Below are 26,728 nucleotides of genomic sequence, written 5' to 3'. Positions count from 1 at the left end.
TTTGTTACTTCCAGACATGTACTCGGAATACAGACCGTGTTACTATAAATACATAATTGTATGATATTATACGAGGATATCAGACATTCCATTAAATATAAACTAAATGAACACGTTACTGAATATGACGTGTTATAGTCGGTATCAGTTCCTAATGGATAACGGAAAAGTATAAATAATCATGACAAATGGTTCTTTTCAGTAAGTTTCTGTTAATTAAAAAACGATACAAAGAAAAAAAGAACCAATTAGTTTAGTTTAGGGGAGGTGCAAATTCTGATCCTGGCGGTGTTGTATGTTGGCGGTGTTGTATTATGTTGGCGGTGTTGTATGTTGGTGGTGTTGTATTTTTGCGGTGTTGTATGTTGGTGGTGTTGTATGTTGGCGTGGTGTTGTATGTTGGCGGTGTTGTATGTTGGTGGTGTTGTATGTTGGTGGTGTTGTATGTTGGTGGTGTTGTATGTTGGTGGTGTTGTATGTTGGCGGTGTTGTATTTTGGTGGTGTTGTATGTTGGTGTATTGTATGTTGGTGGTGTTGTATTGTTGTGTTGTTGGTGTGTTGTATTTGGTGGTGTTGTATGTTGGTGGTGTTGTATGTTGGTGGTGTTGTATGTTGGTGGTGTTGTATGTTGGTGGTGTTGTATGTTGGTGGTGTTGTATGTTGGTGGTGTTGTATGTTGGTGGTGTTGTATGTTGGTGGTGTTGTATGTTGGTGGTGTTGTATGTTGGTGGTGTTGTATGTTGGTGGTTGTATATTGGGCGGTGTTGTATGTTGGTGGTGTTGTATGTTGGTGGTGTTGTATGTTGGTGGTGTTGTATGTTGGTGGTGTTGTTATGTTGGTGGTGTTGTATGTTGGTGGTGTTGTATGTTGGTGGTGTTGTATGTGTGGTGTTGTATTTGGTTGTGTTTATATTGGTGGTGTTGTATGTTGGTGGTGTTGTATGTTGGTGGTGTTGTATGTTGGTGTGTTGTATGTTGGTGGTGTTGTATTTGGTGGTGTTGTATGTTGGTGGTGTTGTATATTGGTGGTGTTGTATGTTGGTGGTTGTATTTGGTGGTGTTGTATGTTGGTGGTGTTGTATGTTGGTGGTGTTGTATGTTGGTGGTTTGGTGGTGTTGTATGTTGGTGGTGTTGTATGTTGGTGGTGTTGTATATTGGTGGTGTTGTATGTTGGTGGTGTTGTATTTGGTGGTGTTGTATGTTGGTGGTGTTGTATATTGGTGGTGTTGTATATGTTGGTGGTGTTGTATATTGGTGGTGTTGTATGTTGGTGGTGTTGTATATTGGTGGTGTTGTATTTGGTGGTGTTGTATGTTGGTGTTTTGTATGTTGGTGGTGTGTATGTTGGTGGTGTTGTATGTTGGTGGTGTTGTATGTTGGTGGTGTTGTTTTGGTGGTGTTGTATGTGGTGGTGTTGTATGTTGGTGGTGTTGTATGTTGGTGGTGTTGTATGTTGGTGGTGTTGTATGTTGGTGGTGTTGTATGTTGGTGGTGTTGTATTTTGGTGGTGTTGTATATTGGTGGTGTTGTATGTTGGTGGTGTTGTATGTTGGTGGTGTTGTATATTGGTGGTGTTGTATGTTGGTGGTGTTGTATATTGGCGGTGTTGTATTTTGGTGGTGTTGTATATTGGTGGTGTTGTATGTTGGTGGTGTTGTATATTGGTGGTGTTGTATGTTGGTGGTGTTGTATATTGGTGGTGTTGTATGTTGGTGGTGTTGTATATTGGTGGTGTTGTATATTGGTGGTGTTGTATGTTGTTGGGTGTTGTATTTGGTGGTGTTTATTTGGTGGTGTTGTATGTTGGTGGTGTTGTATATTGGTGGTGTTGTATATTGGTGGTATTGTATTTGTGGTGGTTTGTATATTGGTGGTTGTATTTGGTGGTGTTGTATATTGGTGGTGTTGTATGTTGTGTGGTGGTGTGTATTTGTGGTGTTTATGTTGGTGGTGTTGTATGTGGTGGTGTTGTATGTTGGTGGTATTGTATTTGGTGGTGTTGTATGTTGGTGGTGTTGTATATTGGTGGTGTTGTATGTGGTTGTATATTGGTGGTGTTGTATATTGGTGGTGTTTGTGTATTGTTGTGGTGGTGTTGTATTTGGGGGATGGTGTTGTATTTGGTGGTGTTGTATGTTGGTGGTATTGTATTTGTGGTGTGTTGTATGTTGGTGGTGTTGTATGTTGGTGGTGTTGTATATTGGTGGTGTTGTATGTTGGTGGTGTTGTATATTGGTGGTGTTGTATGTTGGTGGTGTTGTATGTTGGTGGTGTTGTATATTGGTGGTGTTGTATGTTGGTGGTGTTGTATATTGGTGGTGTTGTATGTTGGTGGTGTTGTATGTTGGTGGTGTTGTATGTTGGTGGTGTTGTATGTTGGTGGTGTTGTATGTTGGTGGTGTTGTATGTTGGTGGTGTTGTATGTTGGTGGTGTTGTATATTGGTGGTGTTGTATGTTGGTGGTGTTGTATGTTGGTGGTGTTGTATGTTGGTGGTGTTGTATATTGGTGGTGTTGTATATTGGTGGTGTTGTATATTGGTGGTGTTGTATATTGGTGGTGTTGTATATTGGTGGTGTTGTATATTGGTGGGTGTTGTATGTTGGTGGTGTTGTATATTGGTGGTGTTGTATGTTGGTGGTATTGTATTTTGGTGGTGTTGTATGTTGGTGGTGTTGTATATTGGTGGTGTTGTATGTTGGTGGTGTTGTATGTTTGGTGGTGTTGTATTTGGTGGTGTTGTTGGTTTATATTGTATATTGGTGGTGTTGTATGTTGGTGGTATTATATTTTGGCGGTGTTGTATGTTGGTGGTGTTGTATGTTGGTGGTGTTGTATGTTGGTGGTGTTGTATGTTGGTGGTGTTGTATGTTGGTGGTGTTGTATATTGGTGGTGTTGTATGTTGGTGGTGTTGTATATTGGTGGTGTTGTATGTTGGTGGTGTTGTATATTGGTGGTGTTGTATTTTGGTGGTGTTGTATATTGGTGGTGTTGTATGTTGGTGGTGTTGTATATTGGTGGTGTTGTATATTGGTGGTGTTGTATATTGGTGGTGTTGTATATTGGTGGTGTTGTATTTTGGTGGTGTTGTATATTGGTGGTGTTGTATGTTGGTGGTGTTGTATATTGGTGGTGTTGTATGTTGGTGGTGTTGTATGTTGGTGGTGTTGTATGTTGGTGGTGTTGTATGTTGGTGGTGTTGTATATTTGGTGGTGTTGTATATTGGTGGTGTTGTATGTTGGTGGTGTTGTATGTTGGTGGTGTTGTATTTGGTGGTGTTGTATGTTGGTGGTTTGTTTGGTGGTTGTTGTATGTGGTGGTGTTGTATGTTGGTGGTGTTGTATGTTGGTGGTGTTGTATGTTGGTGGTGTTGTATGTTGGTGGTGTTGTATTTTGGTGGTGTTGTATTTGGTGGGTTGTATTGTGTGGTGGTGTTGTATTGTGGTGGTGTTGTATGTTGGTGGTGTTGTATGTTGGTGGTGTTGTATGTGTGTTGTATGTTGGTGTTGTATATGTTGGTTTATTTGGTGTTTGTATGTTGGTGGTGTTGTATGTTGGTGGTGTTGTATGTTGGTGGTGTTGTATATTGGTGGTTTGTATGTTGGTGGTGTTGTATGTTGGTGGTGTTGTATGTTGGTGGTGTTGTATGTTGGTGGTGTTGTATGTTGGTGGTGTTGTATGTTGGTGGTGTTGTATGTTGGTGGTGTTGTATGTTGGTGGTGTTGTATATTGGTGGTGTTGTATGTTGGTGGTGTTGTATATTGGTGGTGTTGTATGTTGGTGGTGTTGTATGTTGGTGGTGTTGTATGTTGGTGGTGTTGTATGTTGGTGGTGTTGTATGTTGGTTGTGTTGTATGTTGGTGGTGTTGTATATTGGTGGTGTTGTATATTGGTGGTGTTGTATGTTGGGTGGTGTTGTATATTGGTGGTGTTGTATGTTGGTGGTGTTGTATATTGGTGGTGTTGTATGTTGGTGGTGTTGTATGTTGGTGGTGTTGTATGTTGGTGGTGTTGTATATTGGTGGTGTTGTATGTTGGTGGTGTTGTATGTTGGTGGTGTTGTATATTGGTGGTGTTGTATGTTGGTGGTGTTGTATGTTGGTGGTGTTGTATATTGGTGGTGTTGTATATTGGTGGTGTGTTGTATGAGGGTGGTGTTGTGTGTTGGTGGTATTATATTTTGGCGATGTTGTACATTGGTAGTGTTGTACGTTGGTGAATTTATATTTTGGTGGTGTTGTATATTGGTGGTGTTGTATTTTGGTGGTGTTGTATGTTGGTGGTGTTGTATGTTGGTGGTGTTGTATGTTGGTGGTGTTGTATATTGGTGGTGTTGTATGTTGGTGGTATTATTTGTTGGTGGTGTTCTATATTGGTGTTGTTGTATATATTCGGTGGTGTTGTATGTTGGCGGTATTCTATGTTGGAGGTGATCGATGTTTTCTGGAATTGTAATATTTACGGAATGTTGTTCGTTAATTAAACTTAATTTTTTTTCATGGTATTTTTATTGATTTGTCATTTATTTATTTATGACTTATGAATGACGTTCTATGTTTGTTGTGATATGGTGTCCTATGTTGATTATATATGATATAGCATCCCGTATATGTAATAAATGATACACATAGAACAGGATTTAGGGACTACATCGATAAAGAGATGTTTGTATGGCTATGTCTCACTCTCCGTGAGGTTAAATCGAAAATATTTATCCCCCACTAAGGTAATATATATATATGTATCTGTCTATCTGACAAGTGTCAAATACAATAGTACATTACACATGTAAATCCAAATTAAATGTATCCATGGCAACCTCTCCTTGTATAATATAGTAATCAGACTATATCACCTATTCGTGTGAGCTTTATATGACAATTAAAACTAAGCGCTTCCTTAACGTCATACACCACCACACAGTGGAAACCACTGTCACACGTAACGGCATACACCACAACACAGAGGAAATCACTGTCACACGGAACGTCATACACCACAACACAGTGGAAATCACTGTCACACGGAACGTCATACACCACAACACAGTGGAAATCACTGTCACACGGAACGTCATACACCACAACACAGTGGAAATCACTGTCACACGGAACGTCATACACCACAACACAGTGGAAATCACTGTCACACGTAACGTCATACACCACAACACATTGGAAATCACTGTCACAAGTTACTCCATACACCACACACACATTGGAAATCAATGTCACAAGTTACTCCAAACACCACAACACATTGGAAATCATTGGAAATCACTGTCACAAGTTACTCCATACACCACAACACATTGGAAATCACTGTCACAAGTTACTCCATACACCACAACACATTGGAAATCACTGTCACAAGTTACTCCAAACACCACAACACAGTGGAAATCACTGTCACACGTAACGTCATACACCACAACACAGTGGAAATCACTGTCAAACGGAACGTCATACACCACAACACATTGGAAACCACTGTCACAAGTTACTCCATACACCACAACACAGTGGAAATCACTGTCACACGGAACGTCATACACCACAACACATTGGAAACCACTGTCACATGTTACTCCATACACCACAACACAGTGGAAATCACTGTCACAAGTTACTCCATACACCACAACACATTGGAAATCACTGTCACACGTAACGTCATACACCACAACACATTGGAAACCACTGTCACATGTTACTCCATACACCACAACACAGTGGAAATCACTGTCACAAGTTACTCCATACACCACAACACAGTGGAAATCACTGTCACACGTAACGTCATACACCACAACACAGTGGAAATCACTGTCACAAGTTACTCCATACACCACAACACATTGGAAATCACTGTCACAAGTTACTCCATACACCACAACACATTGGAAATCACTGTCGCACGTAACGTCATACACCACAACACAGTGGAAATCACTATCACAAGTTACTCCATACACCACAACACACATTGGAAATCACTGTCACAAGTTACTCCATACACCACAACACATTGGAAATCACTGTCACACGTAACGTCATACACCACAACACATTGGAAATCACTGTCACATGTTACTCCATACACCACAACACAGTGGAAATCACTGTCACAAGTTACTCCATACACCACTACACATTGGAAATCACTGTCACAAGTTACTCCATACACCACAACACATTGGAAATCACTGTCACAAGTTACTCCATACACCACAACACAGTGGAAATCACTGTCACACGTAACGTCATACACCACAACACAGTGGAAATCACTGTCACAAGTTACTCCATACACCACAACACATTGGAAATCACTGTCACAAGTTACTCCATACACCACAACACATTGGAAATCACTGTCGCACGTAACGTCATACACCACAACACAGTGGAAATCACTGTCACAAGTTACTCCATACACCACAACACATTGGAAATCACTGTCACATGTTACTCCATACACCACAACACATTGGAAATCACTGTCACACGTATCGTCATACACCACAACACATTGGAAATCACTGTCACATGTTACTCCATACACCACAACACAGTGGAAATCACTGTCACAAGTTACTCCATACACCACTACACATTGGAAATCACTGTCACAAGTTACTCCATACACCACAACACAGTGGAAATCACTGTCACATGTTACTCCATACACCACAACACATTGGAAATCACTGTCACATGTTACTCCATACACCACAACACATTGGAAATCACTGTAACACGTATCGTCATACACCACAACACATTGGAAATCACTGTCACATGTTACTCCATACACCACAACACAGTGGAAATCACTGTCACAAGTTACTCCATACACCACTACACATTGGAAATCACTGTCACAAGTTACTCCATACACCACAACACAGTAGAAATCACTGTCACTATTACGATATCAAGACCGCTTTTTCTTCCAACTCTTTGGGCCCTCAGTTAATGAGCCCAACCATTTCACCACGTCATTAGATGTCGTCAGCCATCATTTGGTCAATTTACGACCAGTATTTTTGTAGAAAGTTTATTTTTTAATTGTTGATAGACTGATGAAAGGCCACAGACGACGGACGTCAGACATATAGATGTAACGCCATATACTTTGTATGTACATCTCATTAGATTTCTCGCGTTATAGATATGTTCATAGATCTCAAAATTAGTATTCGTATTCCACGTGATATATCGAGAGAGGAACGCATCGGTTATAACTTCCCTGTAGTAATTTATGTTAATGTGTATAGATAAGGACGCAGGTAACCGCCAATAATTAAGGCTTTGTCTCAGTGATTCCGTACTGTTAATTCTCCCATACTTGACAGGGTTATCCCGCGGTTGCTAGGGAAAAGACAGCTCACACGCGCTAGACAGTGACGTCATCAATATATGCAATGACCATTTTTACGCACAGCGACGTTCATGTCGACTGAATTTCCACAATTTCTCGTTATAATATGAGAGAAAAAGAATCTTTTATGATTAGGTCAGTACCTGGCAACTGTCCCACATGGTAATCGAACTCGAGACCCAGAGTTGGGGGCAAGTTGTAATACATTACAACACAGGCATCGCGGTCCCATATTATGTATGTAAATATATCCCAAAATAAATCGCCGATAATGGGCCGAATTAATTGATTGCAGTAATAATTTCTCCCTGTTAAAAATATAATCGCCGTTTCGTACTACATGATAGTAATTCAACACCAAGATTTTCTTGACGCACATCACCAATGTTTCATATTTCAAGGATTAAATGTCCTGAATGTTAATTGGTAGTACCTGAAATACTAAAAACTAAAAGATCCTGTTAGGTTTTGTTTCCTTTTTAAACTAGCTCACTATTACATGATTTTGCAAGATGATCTTATATTTTCTCTTCTTCTTTAACTAAATTTGTTCTTCCTAATATCTCTCATGACAATACCTCACTTTTTGCCTTCTGCTGAATACTCGCCTATGTGAGGTAGGCTCTGGGTTCTGTCCCTTGGCCGAGAAACACCAAAGTCTATGAAAAAAAGTGGTAATTTCTATTCCTGCTTAGCGCTTAGCAGGGGCGTAGGAAGCGGGGGTGTGGGGGTGGTGGGTGGGGACAAACATGTCTTTTTTCCCGGGGGAGACCCTCGGACCCCCAAATCACCAAAATCTCGCGCCTTCGGCGCTCACAAAATCATCAAATTTCACCGTAAAACTCATCTCAGTCATTCTTTATCATACTATTTTCCAGGGAATACCTTTTATTTGCATATTCATTAATTTCCTGTTAGCGAGCCCACTGTCTATAGAAGTGTACAAGGATTATATGTTATGATATATGAAACAAGTATATCAATTACCTTCTGTGGGTGCGGGGCGCCCGAGGGGGGGTGTTACGAAATATTGAGGACCTTTGCCCCCTATTACGTTTCATCTTCCTACGCCACTGCTTAGCATACTCGTTCGCCCGTTGTCAGTATAATGTGACAGGGTGGGATGTGTTGCTCGGTGTCTCCGGCAGCATGGCACTATGAAAGAGGCAATAGTTCACTATACATAAGAAAACATAACACGAATATACCGCAGTCTCCCAAAACATGCACTGCATCCCGCATACATAGGAGGCCGCCATTACATGACCCTGGCTGTTAATAAGAGCGCACTTACCATCATACACAACCTTACCTTGGCTCGCAGTTTCAGAATTCACGTTAGACAGGTTGTCATGTAAAACACGTAGGCCGATGTTATTTTCCCTGCAGTTACCTCGACCCCCTCCATCTCGGTTTTTTTATTTGCATTTATATTCAACATTATAGCATTTACATTCTGATTTCAATATTTCGCATTTGTATCATAAAAATCATTTGTATTCCATAATTTGAATCATTTGTGTTGTATATGTCGCATTTATATTCTAAAAATATTCGTTTCTATTGTAAAAAGACAAATGCATTCTATGATATCCATTTTCATTACATCCCGAATTCATTCATCTATTTTATTGTATAATTCGAATCACTTGAAGGAATTACAACTACATTAATATATACATATGTACTTCACAATACACACGTGTAACCCCGTAAAGTGGTTCCCAGTAGTTTGCTTCGGTGTTCTGTTTTGAAAAATGCTAAAATTTGAATAAGACTTCATCATGTTAATTTCTTCTCGTGTTAAAAGAAATGCCCAATTCCAGCTGTTGGAATGTAGCTTATTCGAAGACAACAAATTTTGTGGTCTAGTACGTGCATTTGGAATGGGCGTTATCTCCCTTGCCCCAATGTTATGATCTTCATGCAATGTGAACGCTTGTCATCATAATAAACATGGGTATATCTTCATATTGAAGCTAGCGAGAGTAAATATAACGCGTGTATCGAATGTCCCAGTGTCCCAAAGCCATTCCAAAAACGTTACGTAGATAGTTTGGCTCAATTAAGACGATGCTCTATTTTGTAATAAGATAGAATGCTTGTTTTGATAGATCCATATTGGAACAATAATCTTGTGTGGATAACTTTCTGTCTTCCATATAGTAGGGAAAAGTAATGTTATAATAAAAATATAACATGTAATACATTATGTATATATTTAGATACATTCTACCATGCCAGACATATTTCAGGATTTGCACAATGTATATTATCGTATATCATAGCAGCTTTGTTTGCATATATATATACAAATCCTGAAATAACTCTACGTGAGAGAATAATATAGTGCTGGATATTCAATATTCAATAGCAGAGAAATTAACTGCCGCCACAGATTGACAGTTGATAATAATTCTAATGAATATTTAAATACTTTTGCACTGGAGAGAAATCTGTTCGCAGTGTGGAACCATATTTCATGTCAAATTTGATTTCGTTTAAAACATGACGTAATTCATTATTAATAACTGCGCGGCATTTTATAATCATTCTTCCTAGCACAAAATCTTTAATATTTGCCATGATTGCATTAGGGTGTATTATGAAAGTTTTATCATAGCTAGTTATAACAAAGACGCGAGTCCGATTTACGAGGAAATGATCCATACTCGAGCGTCCAATGAGCGTAAACTTTTCGCTGGCTGATTTATGCCATTTCGTTTTTGCGCCCTTTCGTCTCATTGCCCGAAAAAGACGAAAATAAACAAATCTTAAACTTCGTCTTTTCGGGGCGAAAAATCGAAAATTAAAAAACCTTAATTTTCGCCGTTTCGTCTTTTCGCCCCGAAAACACGAAATTTGCCAGTCTTTTCGGGGCTACAAAATTTTTTTTTAAAAACCCGAAAAGACGAAATTTAAGGTTTATTAAATTTCGTCTGACGAAAAGATGAAATGGCTCAAATCAGCCTAGTTTACAGATACCAAAACGACGTGATCAAAACACTATTTACCGTCGATCTTTTACCAAAGATCCCCGCATTGTGAGCTCCATCAGATATGACCCTAAGTCCTTAAGACTGAAGCCGGATGCTGTCCCCACCATTTTTAACTTTTCTTCGCCTACATCTAGAGATGTCGATAGTGAAAGAGCAAATAGGGATCGAACCCCCTCTGTTTATCATGAAACACCAAGCAGGAAACGGTCAACATCAAGGAGTCGTTACAGTCGTGCGATACAGAAAAGACGAAGATTTGAGGTATGTTATGCATTTTAAGTAAACATTCGTTTTTTATGTGTGAAAACGGATTTTTAACGAAAAATAATTTCATTGTGCGAGTATTATATATCTATACCATGTTAAAAAAATCAACAAAAGTTAAAAACATAGGCCAAACATGTGCAGTAACATGGGTTCCAATATGGCTACCAGGTTATCAAGGTACACAAGTCAGAAGGTGTACAAATGTATTTTTTCTGCTAAAACAGTAGCTAGGCTATATTGAAGAAAAAAAACCTAACTGTATTGAAATATTGCATCATTAACATGTACAAAAAAGCAAATGTTGATAATATATATCCTTGAAATAAATTCTAATAGACAAAAATATTTATTGTTAGATGTTAGCTGATATCACTGACATGCATCAGGATGAGAATGAATATGACAGTGTGCACTACAGACCAGACCAGTGCCATATTGAGACACAGACAGAAATACCAGGCTCCAGGGACAAATGTGTTGGGACAGATGATCTGGATACAGGGAGATTTTCTGTTGGATGTCAGACTTCCTACAATATAGTGGTATGTTATACAGAGTCAAATATAATTGTACAATTCTACAATTTTAAATACATCTTATTACAAGATTTGATATATTATATTTCTTTAACATTACCAGAAGTATATATCATATGTACCTGTAAGAAAGGAAAAGTATTTAATACTTTTTCATCATTTAGAATATGTAAATATTTGTAAATGAATGTTTTGAAAACACCTTGATGAGGAAATATGCTCCTCATACTCCAGGGGTTACTGTAATTAATGGAGGTTATATATATCTATCCACCCCTAGACTATCTCATACATGTAGTAAAACTGGTAATAATCCTTGATGTACATCAAAGGAATGGTATATTTACACTGTGTTGGCTTTGAAGTGGGGCATCACTCTTTGAAATCTTCAAAGGAAGTTTCTGGAGGCCTGTGATTGACTGATTGGATCATTTTTTTTCTCCTCAATTGCCTCCAGTTTTACTATGAGATAGTCCAGGGGCATCCTCGATATTCCAGGGGTTCCAATCACTTACGATCTCTACACCCCTGGACTATCTCATAGTAAAACTAGAGGCAACAGAATAGAACAGGTAATTTAGTCATTTGATGTACATCAAAAGAGCCATATAATGGTACACTGTGGTTGACTGTGTGGCTTTGATGTTAGTCGCTCTCTCTGTAGTCTTCAAAGGAAATCTTTGCTAGCCTGTGATTGGTCAAATGTTTTCCGCTGAGCTGCCTTCAATTTCACTATGAGATAGTCCAGGGGTGTAGAGATCGTAAGTGATCGGAACCCCTGGAATATCGAGGATGGTCCAGGGGTGATTATAACATCAGTGATAGTAACCCCTGGAGTATTGTGGATGGGAAATATCTTACTTTAATTTTAATGATCATTAAGAAAACTTAACTTGTTGAATGGAATTACCTTTTGAAGTACTTTTATCTTGATTTTTTTTTTTCAATGAAGGTTTTAATAAATTATATCTGTTTAATTTTCTCTTACAGCAACGACGGCATGTGTCGCTGCAGGTGACTTCAGCTAGACCAAAATCTTCATGTGGTGTTCAAGCGACTTGTATGATGGAAAACACATCGACACAGTGTACCAGATATAAAAAATGTGTACAGGTAGTGGAAACTGGAACAGACCAGAGTCTGGATGATTATCAGGAGGAGGTTGATTCATCAACACATGATCCTGACTGGGTGCCGACGTGTGAGACTGAGGACGATAATGATGAAACTGCTGATAATCAACAAGTTAACATGGATACTCAGGAAACTGAACCGGACAAGGCCAAGAAGTATGTGGTGTTTGAACAGTGTCTGATGGAACTTTTAGATTCCTGTCCAGATTGTATGAGAACAAGTTTGCAACATGTAAGAACTATTATAGGGACATGTGTGTGTTTTTCTTCAAGATGTATGTGTGGTTTTACACGGCAGTGGTGTAGTCAGCCATTTTCAAAATCTATGCCTTGGGGAAATATCATTATTGCCAGTGCAATATTTTTCAGTGGAAATAGTCCAGTTAAGACTTTAAATTTTATGCACCATGCAGGCATTTCCAGACTGTGTTGTACATCCTACAATATGCTGCAACGGACTTACATAGTTCCTTCCACTTTGTCCTGCTGGCAGTTTCAGCAGTCAACTATGTTTGAACAACTGCGAAATAGTGGTCAAAAACTTAAACTTGGGGGTGATGCTCGATGCTCTTCACCAGGCCATACTGCCAAATATGGGAGTTACACCTTAATGGATGCACAGACTTCAAAAGTCATTGACGTACAACTTGTTCAGGTAAGTGTAATATAAAGTATTTGTGACATTGTTATAGTTATTTTTAAACTTTCTTGTTGTTTTAGATATTTTAATAATATTTATACACATAAAACACATGATGGATCAAGAATGTAATACATTGTGAGATCTGCAGAACATATAAAAGTCTGAATCAATTGGCAAATCAATAAGTGAAATAATTTGTGTGTGTGTATATATGATAATATATATCAATTTTACAGTCAAATGAAGTGAAAAACTCCTACGGTATGGAACTTGAAGGGCTGAAACGTGCACTACATCATCTCCAGGAAGAAGGCATGACTATATCAGACTTAGTTACAGATAGACACAGTCAGGTGAAAAAGTTCATGAGAACAGAATGTCCCAGTATCAACCATTGGTTTGACGTGTGGCATGTTGCTAAAGGCAAGTGTTTAAATTTCAATCTCATATATTTCAAAAGAGTAATTAAATAAATAGTACTTTCTTCTTTTAGCTAATTAATTGTTATGCATAACTTATGTACACCAGTCCCTGCATTCTACCACTTTATTATACAGTCACATAGTGTTAAGTTCTCAAAAGGTTATAACTTATATTTACCTGTAGTTCTTTAACTGACATTTATAATTGAATATATAGCAGTACAACATTTTATGATTATGTTGTGACTGCTATTTGAATATATAATTTACTTGAGTTTCTATGAAACTATATATTAATAATTAAGTCTTATCCAGATCAATGGCCATACATTTGCCTTGCATCAATTATTTATCTTCTGACCTTGTCATTAATCTAATATTTTCTGGTATTCAGGTGTCTACAAAAAGTTGGAAGCTCTTGGCAAGACAAAGAAATATGCATTGGTCGGACAATGGGCAAGATCCATAGGCAACCATGTGTATTGGTGTGCTGCCAGCAGTGATGGTGATGGGGAACTCGTACGCCAAAAGTGGACTAGCATCACTAATCACATAGCTAACATCCACGAGAGTCATGGTGACAAATTTCAGAGCTGCCAGCATGGAAATCTTGACAGGATATGGTTTAAGCCAGGTATAACTAAGAATTAACTCATAGTACAACCACATTATTTCAAACATTATTGGAAACAGACATACCAGGTAATTTTTGACGAAATTACTAATTATGCTGTGAAGAAGACAGAAGTTTGTTGAAGTGAATAACTTTAACTTTTGATTACATCAAACAGACTGAAATGTTGCTACTTCTTAATTTCACAATAACAAAATTGAAATGAGATAAAGAAAGTTGACCTGCTGTTTGCTTGAATAGTATACATATACATTGTATATACATGTACAGTACAAGTATATATACTATTTTTAATTATAATGTACAGAGTTACGGTTCTTACTGATTAGAAGTCAATCCGATGCACCTCGGTATTAAGACCACCCCGCTATTAAGACCACTTTGTTAAAAATCCATAACCTTGACATGGCTAGGTTCCAAAAGTTTATTAATGTTATAAAGACTATATAATATAATTACAGCAAGATTTTTTTTTAATTATTTAACTTTTTAATTGTGATACATTGTTAGCTGATGGGTGTACTGTGTCAGTGTAAGGAAACACTAATTTTACATTGTATTATCATTTCAGGTAGCAAGGCTTTGGGAGAAGTGAAAAAGATTGTCCACAGTAAACTGCTTCTGAAGGACATTGGTAAACTGTCTCCAGCAGAACAGACGTCAAGCCTCGAATCTTACCACAACATTGTGAACTTCTTTGCACCAAAGTCAACACACTACTTTTACAACCAGATGAAAGCCAGGTAGTGAATGATAGTTCATTGTTGTAGTTATAACTTTCTAAACTAACATATATATAAGTCCATAGCACAAGATAACAAAATGTTGACTGAATCAAAACAAACACATGAATATATATTCAATCAACAACATAACATGTTCAAAATTTAATAACTAATTGTTTTGTTATTGCTCTTGGAATCTTTCACCTTTTCTAAAATTTTCTTTTTATTTCACAGAGTCTGCCTTGCGGCACTTCACTTCAATGCTAATTCATCAAGATCACAGGCAATGAAGGATGGAAAAGGGCAATACAGAGTGTCATTTCCTAAGAGTAGGAAAGGTGATCCAGTGGCAAAAGAAGTTAAAGTCAAGCAGAACTTTGGTAAATAAAATTAATTTATATTGATTTTGCTACATCCTTTAACTATTCTTCTGTAAATTCCTCACAACTGGTCAATAGTAGTCCTGAGATTTCTTTAAGGTACATTTAAGGCCAAATAGAGATTTTTTTGCTGTATTTTTCTAAGTTTATATAAATATTTTACCAAATAAAGAAAAAAAACTCTTAAACAGTTTCAAGAAAGATGCAATGTAGGGTTTTCCCAATCGAAAAGGTACGCCCCTGAAGTTATTGAGTAAGAAAATCATTGATAGTCTTATCATTATGTAATATACTCTTATTTGATCCCTGTATTATTTTATAATCCGACCATTTTCACAAGGTGATTAATATAAAGACAAATGACAGATACATTTTTACACTGATAATGGTATCTTTCTTTAATTGACAGATTACATCCAAGAGCTTATGGAGGAAGTGGTAGTCAGGAGAGAGATGTTTAGCAGCTATGGCCAGGCCCAGAGAGCACTAATTCAAGAGATTGATCCTGCTCCACCATCCATCTCTGGACAACGGAGAGCAGTGATCACCAACTATGACAGAGACACTGTTATACAAAACACTTGCAGGAGATTTAACTCTTATCCATGTTAGAAATGACGGCTGATAAACACAGTGAACTGTCCCTATGGAAAATGTTCCTCTATATACAAAACCCTAACTTTTCAGTTAGAAACGAGGATAGAGAAACCCTGTGAACTGTTCTGATGGAAAAGTTCTTCTAATAGCAGAGACAGCACAAGATGGTATTACTTTACGATTTCTCTTGCCTAGAACTTTCCACGTCCATCTTATGAACCTTCTATATGCAACATGTCTGTAGGTTCTAAATTAAAGAGAGAGAAAACAAAGCAATGTACATAATGTAATTGCATAAAGTTGACAGACACAAGTTATAAATGCTTAACCTTCTAACAAATTTACCCTTTTATATGTAGGTATAAATTAATTAACATAATATGTGCCAAAATCTTTATAATTGTGCTATAGATAGAGACATCTTACCCACTCGGCCACCGTGGCCCCTATATATGCTATATCATTTATGCTATAAATATCTTTGATCATAAAATGAAATTAGTCCAGCGATAATCAATGATTAAAGAAACTATAATGTAGATCTGATCAAGTACCTGTGGATGTTTTCTTGTGAAACATCGTTTTCTTCTGCATATTCGTAGAAGGATGTTTCCAGAACATGGATGTTTAAGCAGTTTGCTGCAAATCCTTCATGCTGAGTTATACATTTAATGCCTTCTAGTTTCTCCTGTAAAATGTCCATATCGTGGCAACATTTTCGCTCCTCACTTGTGGGCATAGGGGTGCAAAAACTACAAGAACACCTGTTCAAGGAAATTTTTTTATTCAATTAAGATTACCATTAAAGTTAATACTGTTTTGGTTGTTTGAGAACAACTCACGATGAATGTTTAGTATCAGTATTGTTGGGATATTTTTGAGTCTCTCTTGTGTGTTTTTAATGACCAAAATCAATAACTGATTTTGTAGTTTGAATTAACTGTTTCAATTTAATACAGTATGTATATAGTTTCAGATATTTGTTGGCAAGTACACTCTTGCTTAAGAATTATTGACTTCAGGAAGTGCTATAAATATAAAAAATAAACAATTTATATTGATATAATTGCTGAAACAGCTAAATAAGAATGCCAGATTCAACAGGATGTTGCAGATTTATTATTTGTAAGTTATTTTTGGAATCATCAGCAGTCATCATAACATCCATATGACTGCCTGGTTTATTTGCAACAATTAAATTAATTCAGTACATTGTATATATATGTGTGTGTTAGTGTTTCAAAATGATAAATTATAAATAAACAATGAAATTTAACTATTGTTTTTCATTGTGTTTTCACTGAAATGAAGTGGTTTATATCTAGCACTAACAGGAAGTAATGTAGACGTGCACAATATGTATTATTTTCATCGGCTTTTTTTTATTAAAATTGAAGTTCAATCTATAAGTGCACGTGACTATTGTAAAAAAAAAGGGGGGGCAGCTGATTATAATAAATTATTATTATTTTGTTGCTTTGCATGAGTGGTACTGCAATGCAACAAATTTCAATGTCAGGGTTTAATACTACACGACATTTTTAGACGTTCATTAGGCTACGTCGAGTGAAAACATGATCCGGCTACCCCCATCACTGGCATCAGCTGATCAGATAATCAAACTAAATACAATCTTCTGGTGATGTCAATCAAATGATTGGAATGACATAGTATCACTGGGCAGAAATTTGAACAGTTTCAAAACTGTAAATAGCGGTTCTGACTTCAGACTACACACAGAACAGCGGAAGACATGCAAAAAATGTAAATAGCATGGTGTAGTAAACTAACCATTCTGTACTGCCGCCGTCGTCCTGACTGGAATCGTCGCTGTCTTCGCTTAATTCTGGCGAACTACAGTCATTCTGTGTGTCTGTTTGTGCTACAGGTTCATACATATATGGACAAATATCTAAACTAAACGATACTTCTGGAATATCGTCGTAATCGCTCTGATCATTATCGGATAACTCCATAGTTAGCTTGAGTTTTTCTATGTAGTGTATAAACCGGTAGTGTGTGCTGTTTGGCTCAGATGACGTCACAGCGCTTCCGGTTCAAGGGGAGGTAACCCGTACAGATTTTCTCTGAGATACAAAGACACTTCGCCAGTTTTATTTGAATTTCGGCAATTTTCGTCGACCTTAATTTTTTTAAGTCGTAATTTATCTTAGAAAAATACATAATGTATATATATTTGCAGTTAATATATGATTTCAGATTTCTATGTTTGTCACCTTTAAGGATTTTCCCCTGCTAGTCCTAAGGAGCGGCTAACCGTAAAAAATACTGGTTCTGGCTGAAAGTTACTAGTCCTTAAAAAAGTTACAATTTATCCTTCATCCTTGTAGTTTATATAATTACCAAAAATGTAACAGCTAAGTAATAGTTTTACTAATTAGTAAAATCTATTCGCATATTCGGATTTTTGTTTTGTATATTCTCTATCTAGACCAAAAGTTGCGGGTCAAAGGACCAGCGACATGGCAATAATTGTCTGCCCGACTAAAAAGCTGCCGGTCACAGGCAGACGGACAGGCGTTAATTTCGAGCGCTGCTGTTAATCTGTTAAGCATAACCATCCAGCCATCTAATCTCTAGTCATTTTAAAAATGATTAATATCTTCATCTCAATTTAATTTCTTTTATGTCTGTTACCGAAGCAGCGGGCAATGACCATCCTATTCATGTGTGTTGATATGTGAGCAATTATTTTTCCACGTTTCTGGTATCTTTATAACACACTTTCTTCCAGCCATACTTTACAAAATCCGGGCTGCAATCTAATGATTCATCACCTTTCCTCTCTTTCCTTCAGGTTCGAATTGGGGAACCGGATCCGGAAAACGACCCTTTTGCAGTACTTACGAAGATCCTGTATCCTTATTTACATAATTTACATGCAATTTACGTTATGTATAATGTTTCCATTATGTTGTGTCAACGGCTTAATTGACCTTTGTAATTTTTGAAAACAAAATGCATCTATCAAATAGCTATTTTACTAGTGTAAATAAAAGAGAAAGATAGTCAAATAGCTCTTTTACTAGTGTAAATAAAAGAGAAAGATAGTCAAATAGCTATTTTACTAGTGTAAATAAAAGAGAAAGATAGTCAAATATAAATTCATGTTGTGTAATTATGTTTATTTTCCATTGAAATCCTATTTGTCCTTGATGTGTGGAGAAGTATACCTAACAGGTACCAAACAGGCATGCGGACAAGGGGCTTGTGGGGCCTGTACAGTGATGGTTTCTTACGTCAATATCAACACAAAGGCAATAAGGTTAGACTACACACATTCCACACATTTGCATACTCATTGTTATCTTCCCACGCGAGGCACTGATTGTTAAATCATGTTTTTTATGAAATGTCATAATTTTCATGAAAAAAACTACTTTTTTTTCCTCATTGAGTAATGACGTCACAATCGATAAGAACTCGAAAGGGGGATAACTCTGTAATATGCAAAGAAATAACTTGCTAGATATTTACTTGTTGATATTGAAGGCACATCACAGTGAACGCTTGCCTGGTACCGATATGTTACCTACACGGAATGGCCCGGTGACCACAGTAGAGGGGATAGGCAGTACTCGCAATGGACTCCATCCGGTCCAGGTCAGTTGAATGTTATCCTTATCAGGTAAAATGTTCAGTGTTCGCTTTGTCTTTTCAGTACAATAGATTTCCTTATTGGAGTACTTAGCATTTAGCGGATTTGTTTTCTGTTTGTAAAATAACTTTGTATTGCCCCTCTTCAGTACAGTAAATCTAACATACATAGATATGATCAGATCATTGATGAAAACGTCCAGAACAATTGTATAAAAATCCTTGCCAGACAAGATCTTCAGTTGTTTTTGTGTGTGTGGTTTTTTTTTTTGTAAACATATTTTCTTCTTCAAAACAGTAAATCAAAGTTTTTTTCCTGTTTTTAAACCAACTGTACGTTGATAATCATAAGCTCACCTGGTCAGAAGGACCAAGGTGAGCTTATGCCATATCGTGGCGTCCGTCGTCCGGCGTCCGCGTCCGTCGTCCGTCCGTCAACAATCGACTTCTCCATAACCGCTCGTCGGAATTCATCAAAATTTGATTGATAGCATCCTTATGGGTCACAGACTGAGGGGCGTTGGTCAAAAGGGGTCAATTTGGCTATTTCCATATTAATGACTTCTTCTCTGCAACTGATTATGGGAGAGCACTCATTATGCAATGGTAGCATCAGTATAAGGTGGGGATTCAAAATTGTAAAAAATGATAGGGCTGACCCCCCTTGGGCCTTAGGCGCGGGGGGCCAAAAAGGTTTATTAGGCTACTTTTTTCATATAATAATAATAAAAACTTTATTTCACGAGGGTTACATATTTAGTACAGTACTAATCTTACATATGGCCCTCACAACAATACGACGAAAACAAGAACAAACATGATGTAATACATTCATATTGACAGGAATTTAACATTATTATATTGTAAACTTTTAGTCAATTTTTTTTTCACTCAAATTCACATTTATTCAAACACAGATTTTGTTTTGAAACAATATAAACTTTTGTTGATTTAATACCAAACATGCCCGGTATTTCCATTGCATTGAAACATAAAAATGATTTATCAATCATTTACAAAAACTAAAACACGATATTGTATCTACTAGCTATTATATTAGGGAGACAGCAGCCTATGTGGTGTTAATAATATACATGTATATAGATAAAAATTACATGTAAACGAGAATGCAAAGGAATTTAAGTTTGATAAATACATTGTTAAAAATAAGTTTTAAGATTCTTTTTGAAGGCAAATAGTGATGGCACAGTTTTTAAACTCGCTGGTAAGTTATTCCATAGCTTAACTCCTTTGTAATGGAATGGGATTTTTTTAACAATTCAGAGTGTGTTCTAGGTAGAATTAATTTATTTCGTGTCGTTTATCTTAACCCATATTGATACATTTCATTGCAAGAAATAAAACCAGTTTTTAAATATTCAGGTGCCAGATCATTTAATGACCTATAAACTAGTATACATGTATGATACATAATTCTATATTCGAAAGGAAGAGCATCAGTATCTTTAAACAGCTCTTTGCTTGGAGTCAAAGTTCATTTGCTCAAAATAACTCTAAGTGCTCGTTTTTGAATTTTAGTAATTGCAGTTTTTTGTTCTTGGGTCAAGCCATTCCCCATACAACAGCAGCATAGTCCATTATTGGGAGAATATATGCATTGTAATAAACTTTTTTGGCATCGACATTCAAATTTTGATAAAACTTGTTTTACTTGTTCTACCCAAGTGAGGTTTTTATTGATGTGTACACCCAAAGCTTTTGAAATGAGGTAGAATGTATTTCCTCATTATCTGCATATAATACCATGGGCATATGATCACCCGACTTTTGTTTACTGGAAACTAACATAGATTTGGTCTTCCGTTGATTTAGTTTCATGTTATTATATGTACACCATTTTACAATTTGATTCAAGTTTTCTTGTAGTTGACATGTAACACTAGTATAGTCAATACCCTTTACATGCATAGTACTGTCATCTGCATACATATCTATTTGACAATTTTTTCACATATTGCGGCATATCATTTACATAAATTATAAACAATAAAGGACCCAGTATTGATCCTTGTGGAACTCCCGATTTTATGAATTCAGGTGATGAGGAGCTATTTCTATACTGAACTTTTTGAACTCTGCCACATAAGTATGAAGCAAACCAACTAATACTTGACGGTGAAATATTTAAACATTTTAACTTGTGAAGAAGTATATTATGATCTACTAAGTCAAAATCCTTCCTAAAATCTATAAATATTGCTCCTATCATTTCGTTTTTATCTATGCAATCAATCCATCTATCAATCAGATAGGCTAGAGCTGTCTGACATGAATGTTTTGCCCTAAAACCTGACTGTGCAGCATGTAAAAGTTTGTATTTTACAAGATATTTATAAAGATGATTTATAACATGTTTTTCAAATATTTTTGAAAAAGTTGGTAATATAGATATAGGTCTGTAATTATCAAGATTGTCTTTTTCGCCACCCTTATGTAATGGTGTCACTCTTGCCTCTTTAAGAGACGATGGAAAACGAGACTTTGATAAACTTAAATTTATAATGTAAGTCAAATAGGGAGAAATAATAACGTTACATGATTTTATAACCCTTGGACCTATTCCATCGATACCAGTTGATTTTGTTTCATCAAGCTTTTTAATGTATGATTCAACTTCCTCTAATTTTATGTAAGGAATGCAGAAAGGATTCTGAGAGGATATCAGCCTTGATGCATGTTCTTTCATTTGCACATGATCATTATAAATCAAATTCTTTGTATTCAACTAGATTTGAAACATTTACAAATTGTGCATTTATTTTGTCTAGAATCTCTTGTTGATCCGAAATAATCACACCATTTCAGTTGATTAGGAATAATTTTATGATTCTTACATTTAGACATACATTTAAGATGATTCCATAATAATGCGCTTGGCTTGTTTTTAATGATAGGATTTTTAAAAGATCTTTTTTAGATTTTAAATCAGCGCACTTGTACGGTTCCTCCAATACTTATAATTCTCCCAGTTCTTAGTTTTATGATAATCATGTAAATTACTTCCTCTCCGAAACTATGTATTGGATAGCATATTCGTTTGGTATCTATATCATCATATTGGGATTCAAAATTAAACAAATCGTGGGGTCAATTTGTCTTTGTGATATTTGAATCACTTGTTACTAAAATCAGAATTACTCAAAGAAAAAAAAACAGGTGAGCGATACAGGCCCTCTAGGCATCTTGTTTAGTTTAATACTATTAAAATTTGATTTCTAAAACCCTAGAAAAGCCTTGTGGAGTCCCACGGCCTTCAGTGTGGATTTTGTACCCCTGGTTTGGTGATGACCATGTATACACTATTTAGGAACATTCCAGAACCCACACAATGATCAAATGGAAAGAGTTCTGGAAGGTTGGTATCAGTAAGGAATAGAAGTAAGGATATATTTAGAAGAGGATAAGATATGTTGGCTATGCAAAAGTGATATTACAATTTTCCCTCTGTATCTCACTATTCTTTACACAGTATTCTGCTATTCTTTTCGTTGGTTGTAATCTACAATTTTCACAGTATTATAGTGATGTTTTCTTTATATTCTGAAACTTTTTGTAAACTGACAAACATTGATTTCGAAGTTACAATCCAGAGGTAGAGGATTTGATAGCAATACGTGTAAAACACCTTAACTGCTCGGTAAATATGGCTATCTTTAGGGACTTTGATATGACGCAATAGCGGAGGTAAAAGCTTGATCAAAAGGTGTTTTAAACGATCTAAAGAATACAAGTATAGTCTAGTTGCTCATCATTAGAAATTGAGGTGTATTTTTACCGCGAAGGGAAAACATTCTGATGTCCCTTTTACGATCTAAATTAAAATTTTGAACACTAAATTTGAATCTTGTCAAATTTCTTTTCACTGTTTATTATGGATTTCATAAAAGAATATCTATTTTGAAATCAGACATTATAGGCGTTTGAACTTTAGAAATCACATTATTGATTAACTAATTTTCAGGAAACCTCTGTAGATGTACAGGGTATAGACCCATTGTGGAATGCTTTCAAATCGGCCTAAAGAGGTTACGTATTGCTACAAGTTAAAACATTGTAGGATTTCACATGTAATGCTCATTTAAAAGTGCATGATCTGCATATCTATCGACTGTAAGATCCATCTTCAGTGTTGTTTGTGATTTGAGAAGGTAAGTTTTGAAAGAGAATTGGGCAGCGATTGTGCAAACACTAGCACCACTAATGAAGATAAAATTGATCGGTTTATTTCTGTGAATTAATTCTTATGTGTTGATGCTATGTGACGATTCTGCGCAAACACAGTAAATAAATTAATTAGTCAAATTTCAAACTACATGAGTTTGCAATCATTATTATTATCAGTTCATCCAGTGTGTTTGTTAATGCAGAAATGTCCCTGTGGATTAGGATTTTGTTTGGAGACATCTGACACAACAGTGCAAACAGAATCTAAAAAACCAAACGAAGGAAATGTGTCGACACAAGATGTCATATTCCCTCCAGAATTACAGGTAAATGCACTCTTTTAATATTAATGAAGTATTTATTATCTAGGAAAGATATTTGTTATTTTTCTTAAAATGTACTTTTACAGTATGTTAGCTGCATTATACAGATATTTTATGTCTAATATGCGGTTTCGTTGAAATATTTCTTGACTAAGAAATTAATTTAAAAAGAAAACAATCCATTTATTTACTATTCAGAAATAAGGACTAAATCGATATAAAAAAAATATACAGAATATTTTAACAGAACATTCCAAAAGAGCGCAAAATATGTTAAGTATCATGCATCAAAAACTACAAAGAAGTTAGACGACATTATGCTCACTTTCGGATAACATATTGGATGATGATAAAAAACAGACAAATTAATGTCTGAATTTGCAATTCATTTAACAAAGATAATAAACAAAAAACTGAAATAATATACATGTGTCACATGTGTTTGTGACTCGTTTTTAAATATCTGCTTGCATATTTCAAAGACTTTTTATGATATACAGAACACTACGTATATTAACAAAAAGATGTCGCATGCAGATTTCCCTTATTGAAATTCTTTTCGTTATAAATAATTTATGTAAAAAAAAATTGACGATATAGATGTTTGTTGGATATTTTTCTTTTGTATTGTAGTTTTTTTTTATTTTTCTATGTCCCCTCCTAAATTAAAGAAGCATAAGGTGTCTGACTCGTCAAATACCAGGTGTTACATATCGATAATATTGTACTCTTCTATTACATGTATGTAATATCACAATTACATACTGTACTCGTACACAACAGTTCACGTAACCATTTTTGTTAACATATTAACGAATACATAAATTCCCGACCTAAGACTGACAACCATGCATTAATACAAACGTTTTCCAGAATTATTACCGAAATACTTTCGTTCACGTTCGAGTTAGAATTGCTTTCGATATTATGCGAAAAGTTGTACCCGAAAAACGAAAAAATATATTGATTTAATTAGGTAATTGCACATTTTTTGCGCATGTCAAAGTTTCATGATTTTTTTTCCACAACAGGAGGGAGAGGGTACTATTTAGCATAATTTTATGTTCACAGCAACTTTTTTACCGATATAAATACAATTTCACAGAGATCGATACCGGTGATTGGACGTTAATTTAATACCAAACTAAAGTATTGAAAATAAAGATTAAGTACTCGCTGGAAGAAATTGATACACTGTATAGTTCGATCTTTATTGATTTGAATAATTTGTACTGTGAATTTCAGTTGAATCCAGAATACCACAATAGAATGGTCAAGTTTAGGAGTGCTAAGTATACTTGGTATCGACCAATCACTCTCGAGGAACTCCTGAATCTCTACAACAAATTCCCAGACGCTCAACTAGTATCCGGGTGTAACACAATCGGTAAGAACTGTAATGCGACAATATATCTAACAAACTTAAACTTTGTTTATTTTACATTGATTGCGAAACAAGTCATAAACTTATACAAATCACAAATCTGTATGGAACAGTGGGTGGGGGGGGGGGGAGGGGGGGGGAGTTAAAACCGGAGTTCCCGTAGACGTACCGTGTTAAGGCAGGTGATCACTGAATTTTTCAAGTCAGGGATCATAACCCCAACCGGCTAGGTGGAAGGCGAGTGGCTTAACCACTACACCATCTGATCACTCGAAAATGGTCATATTGCAGATTTTCAGTAGATATGTAATATCCCCACATGCGTTTCTTTTCTTATTATTGTAACATATTTTCTTAATTACCTTGAACTTTATTGATAGAACTTTTACGAAAGACCCATGATGCGTACATGTATATACGAATATATACAATAATAAATATAAATAGATGGGAAGTTGTCCCTTTTTAAACGGTTTTGAAGTGTAAAAGACTTTGTGTTGAAGATGAAGCTAGGAAATAAACAACACGTTTGACAATATCCTAGTAAAACGATATACATGTATTATGTATGTGTCTACGAATGACAATATCTTTGTAAAACGATATACATGTATTATGTATGTGTCTATGAAGGTTACCTACTTCGTCAAGGGGATTTCAACTCTAAAAGTTCATCATATGCTGTACCAACATACCTGAACTTCACGGCGTGCAAATCAGCTCCTCGGAGATACGTATAGGTGCTAGTGTTACCATGGGAGAACTAGAGTCAGATCTCACCGTCTTCAAATGTAACTACTATTTTAGTATGATTCCCTCCTTACTCCAAACTCAAACATTGCTTCATAAATACCGTTACACATTCACAGCATCAAGAATATGGTTTTAATTCCGTTTTTGCAGAAATAAGACTTTCTATTTAACTTTTTTTTCTTCTTTTTTTTTTAAATTAATTTATAATTGAGGTATTAAATTGACCTGCTCTAAAATGATAATAAAAGAAGCTAATATGGGTTTAACTGAATGTATATTTTGTTGAAAGCAATTTTAATGCAAAATCCTTAATATCTATGAAAGTCCATTTTCATTACAGCTAACAAGACAGCAATGGCTATGGTAGACGTTTTACGGTGGGTTGGTGTGGACCAGATCAGAAACACTGCTGTAAGTTTCACACTTCATATGAATATTCTTTTGCATACGGTTTAGCGGTTGAAATTTGCGGGTGGTTTATTCTCGCTATATTCACGTTTGCACTTTAATCTGCGAATGCTAAACACCAGCGAAACATTAAAAAATTCCATGACGTACCTTGGAACAATATTTCAAAATATATAGAAATTTCCGAACCGTAAAAATTGAACTTCCGCGAATATTCTCCGTTTTGGAAACCGTGAAAATTTGACCCCGCGAATTTAAAGTGCTATACCGTAATATCACATTTGTGTACTGTTCCATGTTTGTAAATCTACACACATTGCAATATTTCTTATTTT

General features: G+C 36.0%; 4 protein-coding genes across 4 annotated transcripts; 3 read left to right on the top strand and 1 right to left on the bottom strand.

Moving 5' to 3' along the window:
* The first annotated feature begins 5,230 nt into the window (after positions 1–5,230).
* On the top strand, positions 5,231–6,981 carry LOC138324291 (probable maltase-glucoamylase 2). Its single transcript, XM_069269371.1, has 2 exons — positions 5,231–5,921; positions 6,116–6,981. The coding sequence occupies exons 1-2, from the start codon at positions 5,231–5,233 to the stop codon at positions 6,979–6,981; spliced, it is 1,557 nt and encodes a 518-aa protein (XP_069125472.1).
* A 3,532-nt stretch (positions 6,982–10,513) lies between these two features.
* LOC138323034 (uncharacterized) lies at positions 10,514–16,998 on the top strand. Its single transcript, XM_069267355.1, has 8 exons — positions 10,514–10,646; positions 11,009–11,194; positions 12,179–12,976; positions 13,201–13,387; positions 13,781–14,020; positions 14,592–14,763; positions 14,980–15,125; positions 15,535–16,998. The coding sequence occupies exons 2-8, from the start codon at positions 11,009–11,011 to the stop codon at positions 15,735–15,737; spliced, it is 1,932 nt and encodes a 643-aa protein (XP_069123456.1). The 5' UTR covers positions 10,514–10,646; the 3' UTR covers positions 15,738–16,998.
* Positions 15,813–17,966, bottom strand: LOC138323035 (P2X purinoceptor 7-like). Its single transcript, XM_069267356.1, has 3 exons — positions 17,514–17,966; positions 16,277–16,486; positions 15,813–15,969 (listed from the first exon to the last, which is right to left on the bottom strand). The coding sequence occupies exons 1-3, from the start codon at positions 17,696–17,698 to the stop codon at positions 15,813–15,815; spliced, it is 552 nt and encodes a 183-aa protein (XP_069123457.1). The 5' UTR covers positions 17,699–17,966.
* A 1,302-nt stretch (positions 17,967–19,268) lies between these two features.
* Positions 19,269–26,396, top strand: LOC138324290 (xanthine dehydrogenase-like). Its single transcript, XM_069269370.1, has 5 exons — positions 19,269–19,346; positions 23,729–23,851; positions 25,094–25,235; positions 25,866–26,023; positions 26,326–26,396. Exons 1-4 carry the CDS (start codon positions 19,269–19,271, stop codon positions 25,970–25,972), a joined length of 450 nt encoding a protein of 149 aa, XP_069125471.1. The 3' UTR covers positions 25,973–26,023; positions 26,326–26,396.
* The last annotated feature ends 332 nt before the right edge of the window (positions 26,397–26,728 follow it).

The sequence above is a fragment of the Argopecten irradians genome, chromosome 5 (genome assembly GCF_041381155.1).
Source record: "Argopecten irradians isolate NY chromosome 5, Ai_NY, whole genome shotgun sequence".
Taxonomy (NCBI): domain Eukaryota; kingdom Metazoa; phylum Mollusca; class Bivalvia; order Pectinida; family Pectinidae; genus Argopecten; species Argopecten irradians.
The sequence above is the reverse complement of the archived record's forward strand: the minus strand, read 5'-3'. Positions and strand labels throughout refer to the sequence as shown.

Coding starts and splice junctions, on each gene's coding strand:
- LOC138324291 (XM_069269371.1), top strand. CDS start 5,231: ATGTCACAAGTTACTCCAAACACCACAACACATTGGAAATCATTGGAA. Junction 5,922..6,115: donor ATTGGAAATCACTGTCGCAC/GTAACGTCATAC, acceptor ACCACAACACAG/TGGAAATCACTGTCACAAGT.
- LOC138323034 (XM_069267355.1), top strand. CDS start 11,009: ATGTTAGCTGATATCACTGACATGCATCAGGATGAGAATGAATATGAC. Junction 11,195..12,178: donor AGACTTCCTACAATATAGTG/GTATGTTATACA, acceptor TTTCTCTTACAG/CAACGACGGCATGTGTCGCT. Junction 14,764..14,979: donor TACAACCAGATGAAAGCCAG/GTAGTGAATGAT, acceptor TTTATTTCACAG/AGTCTGCCTTGCGGCACTTC.
- LOC138323035 (XM_069267356.1), bottom strand. CDS start 17,698: ATGGAGTTATCCGATAATGATCAGAGCGATTACGACGATATTCCAGAA. Junction 16,487..17,513: donor GACGGCGGCAGTACAGAATG/GTTAGTTTACTA, acceptor TTCCTTGAACAG/GTGTTCTTGTAGTTTTTGCA. Junction 15,970..16,276: donor TCACAAGAAAACATCCACAG/GTACTTGATCAG, acceptor TCTTTAATTTAG/AACCTACAGACATGTTGCAT.
- LOC138324290 (XM_069269370.1), top strand. CDS start 19,269: ATGTTACCTACACGGAATGGCCCGGTGACCACAGTAGAGGGGATAGGC. Junction 19,347..23,728: donor ATGGACTCCATCCGGTCCAG/GTCAGTTGAATG, acceptor TTGTTAATGCAG/AAATGTCCCTGTGGATTAGG. Junction 25,236..25,865: donor ATCCGGGTGTAACACAATCG/GTAAGAACTGTA, acceptor GTGTCTATGAAG/GTTACCTACTTCGTCAAGGG.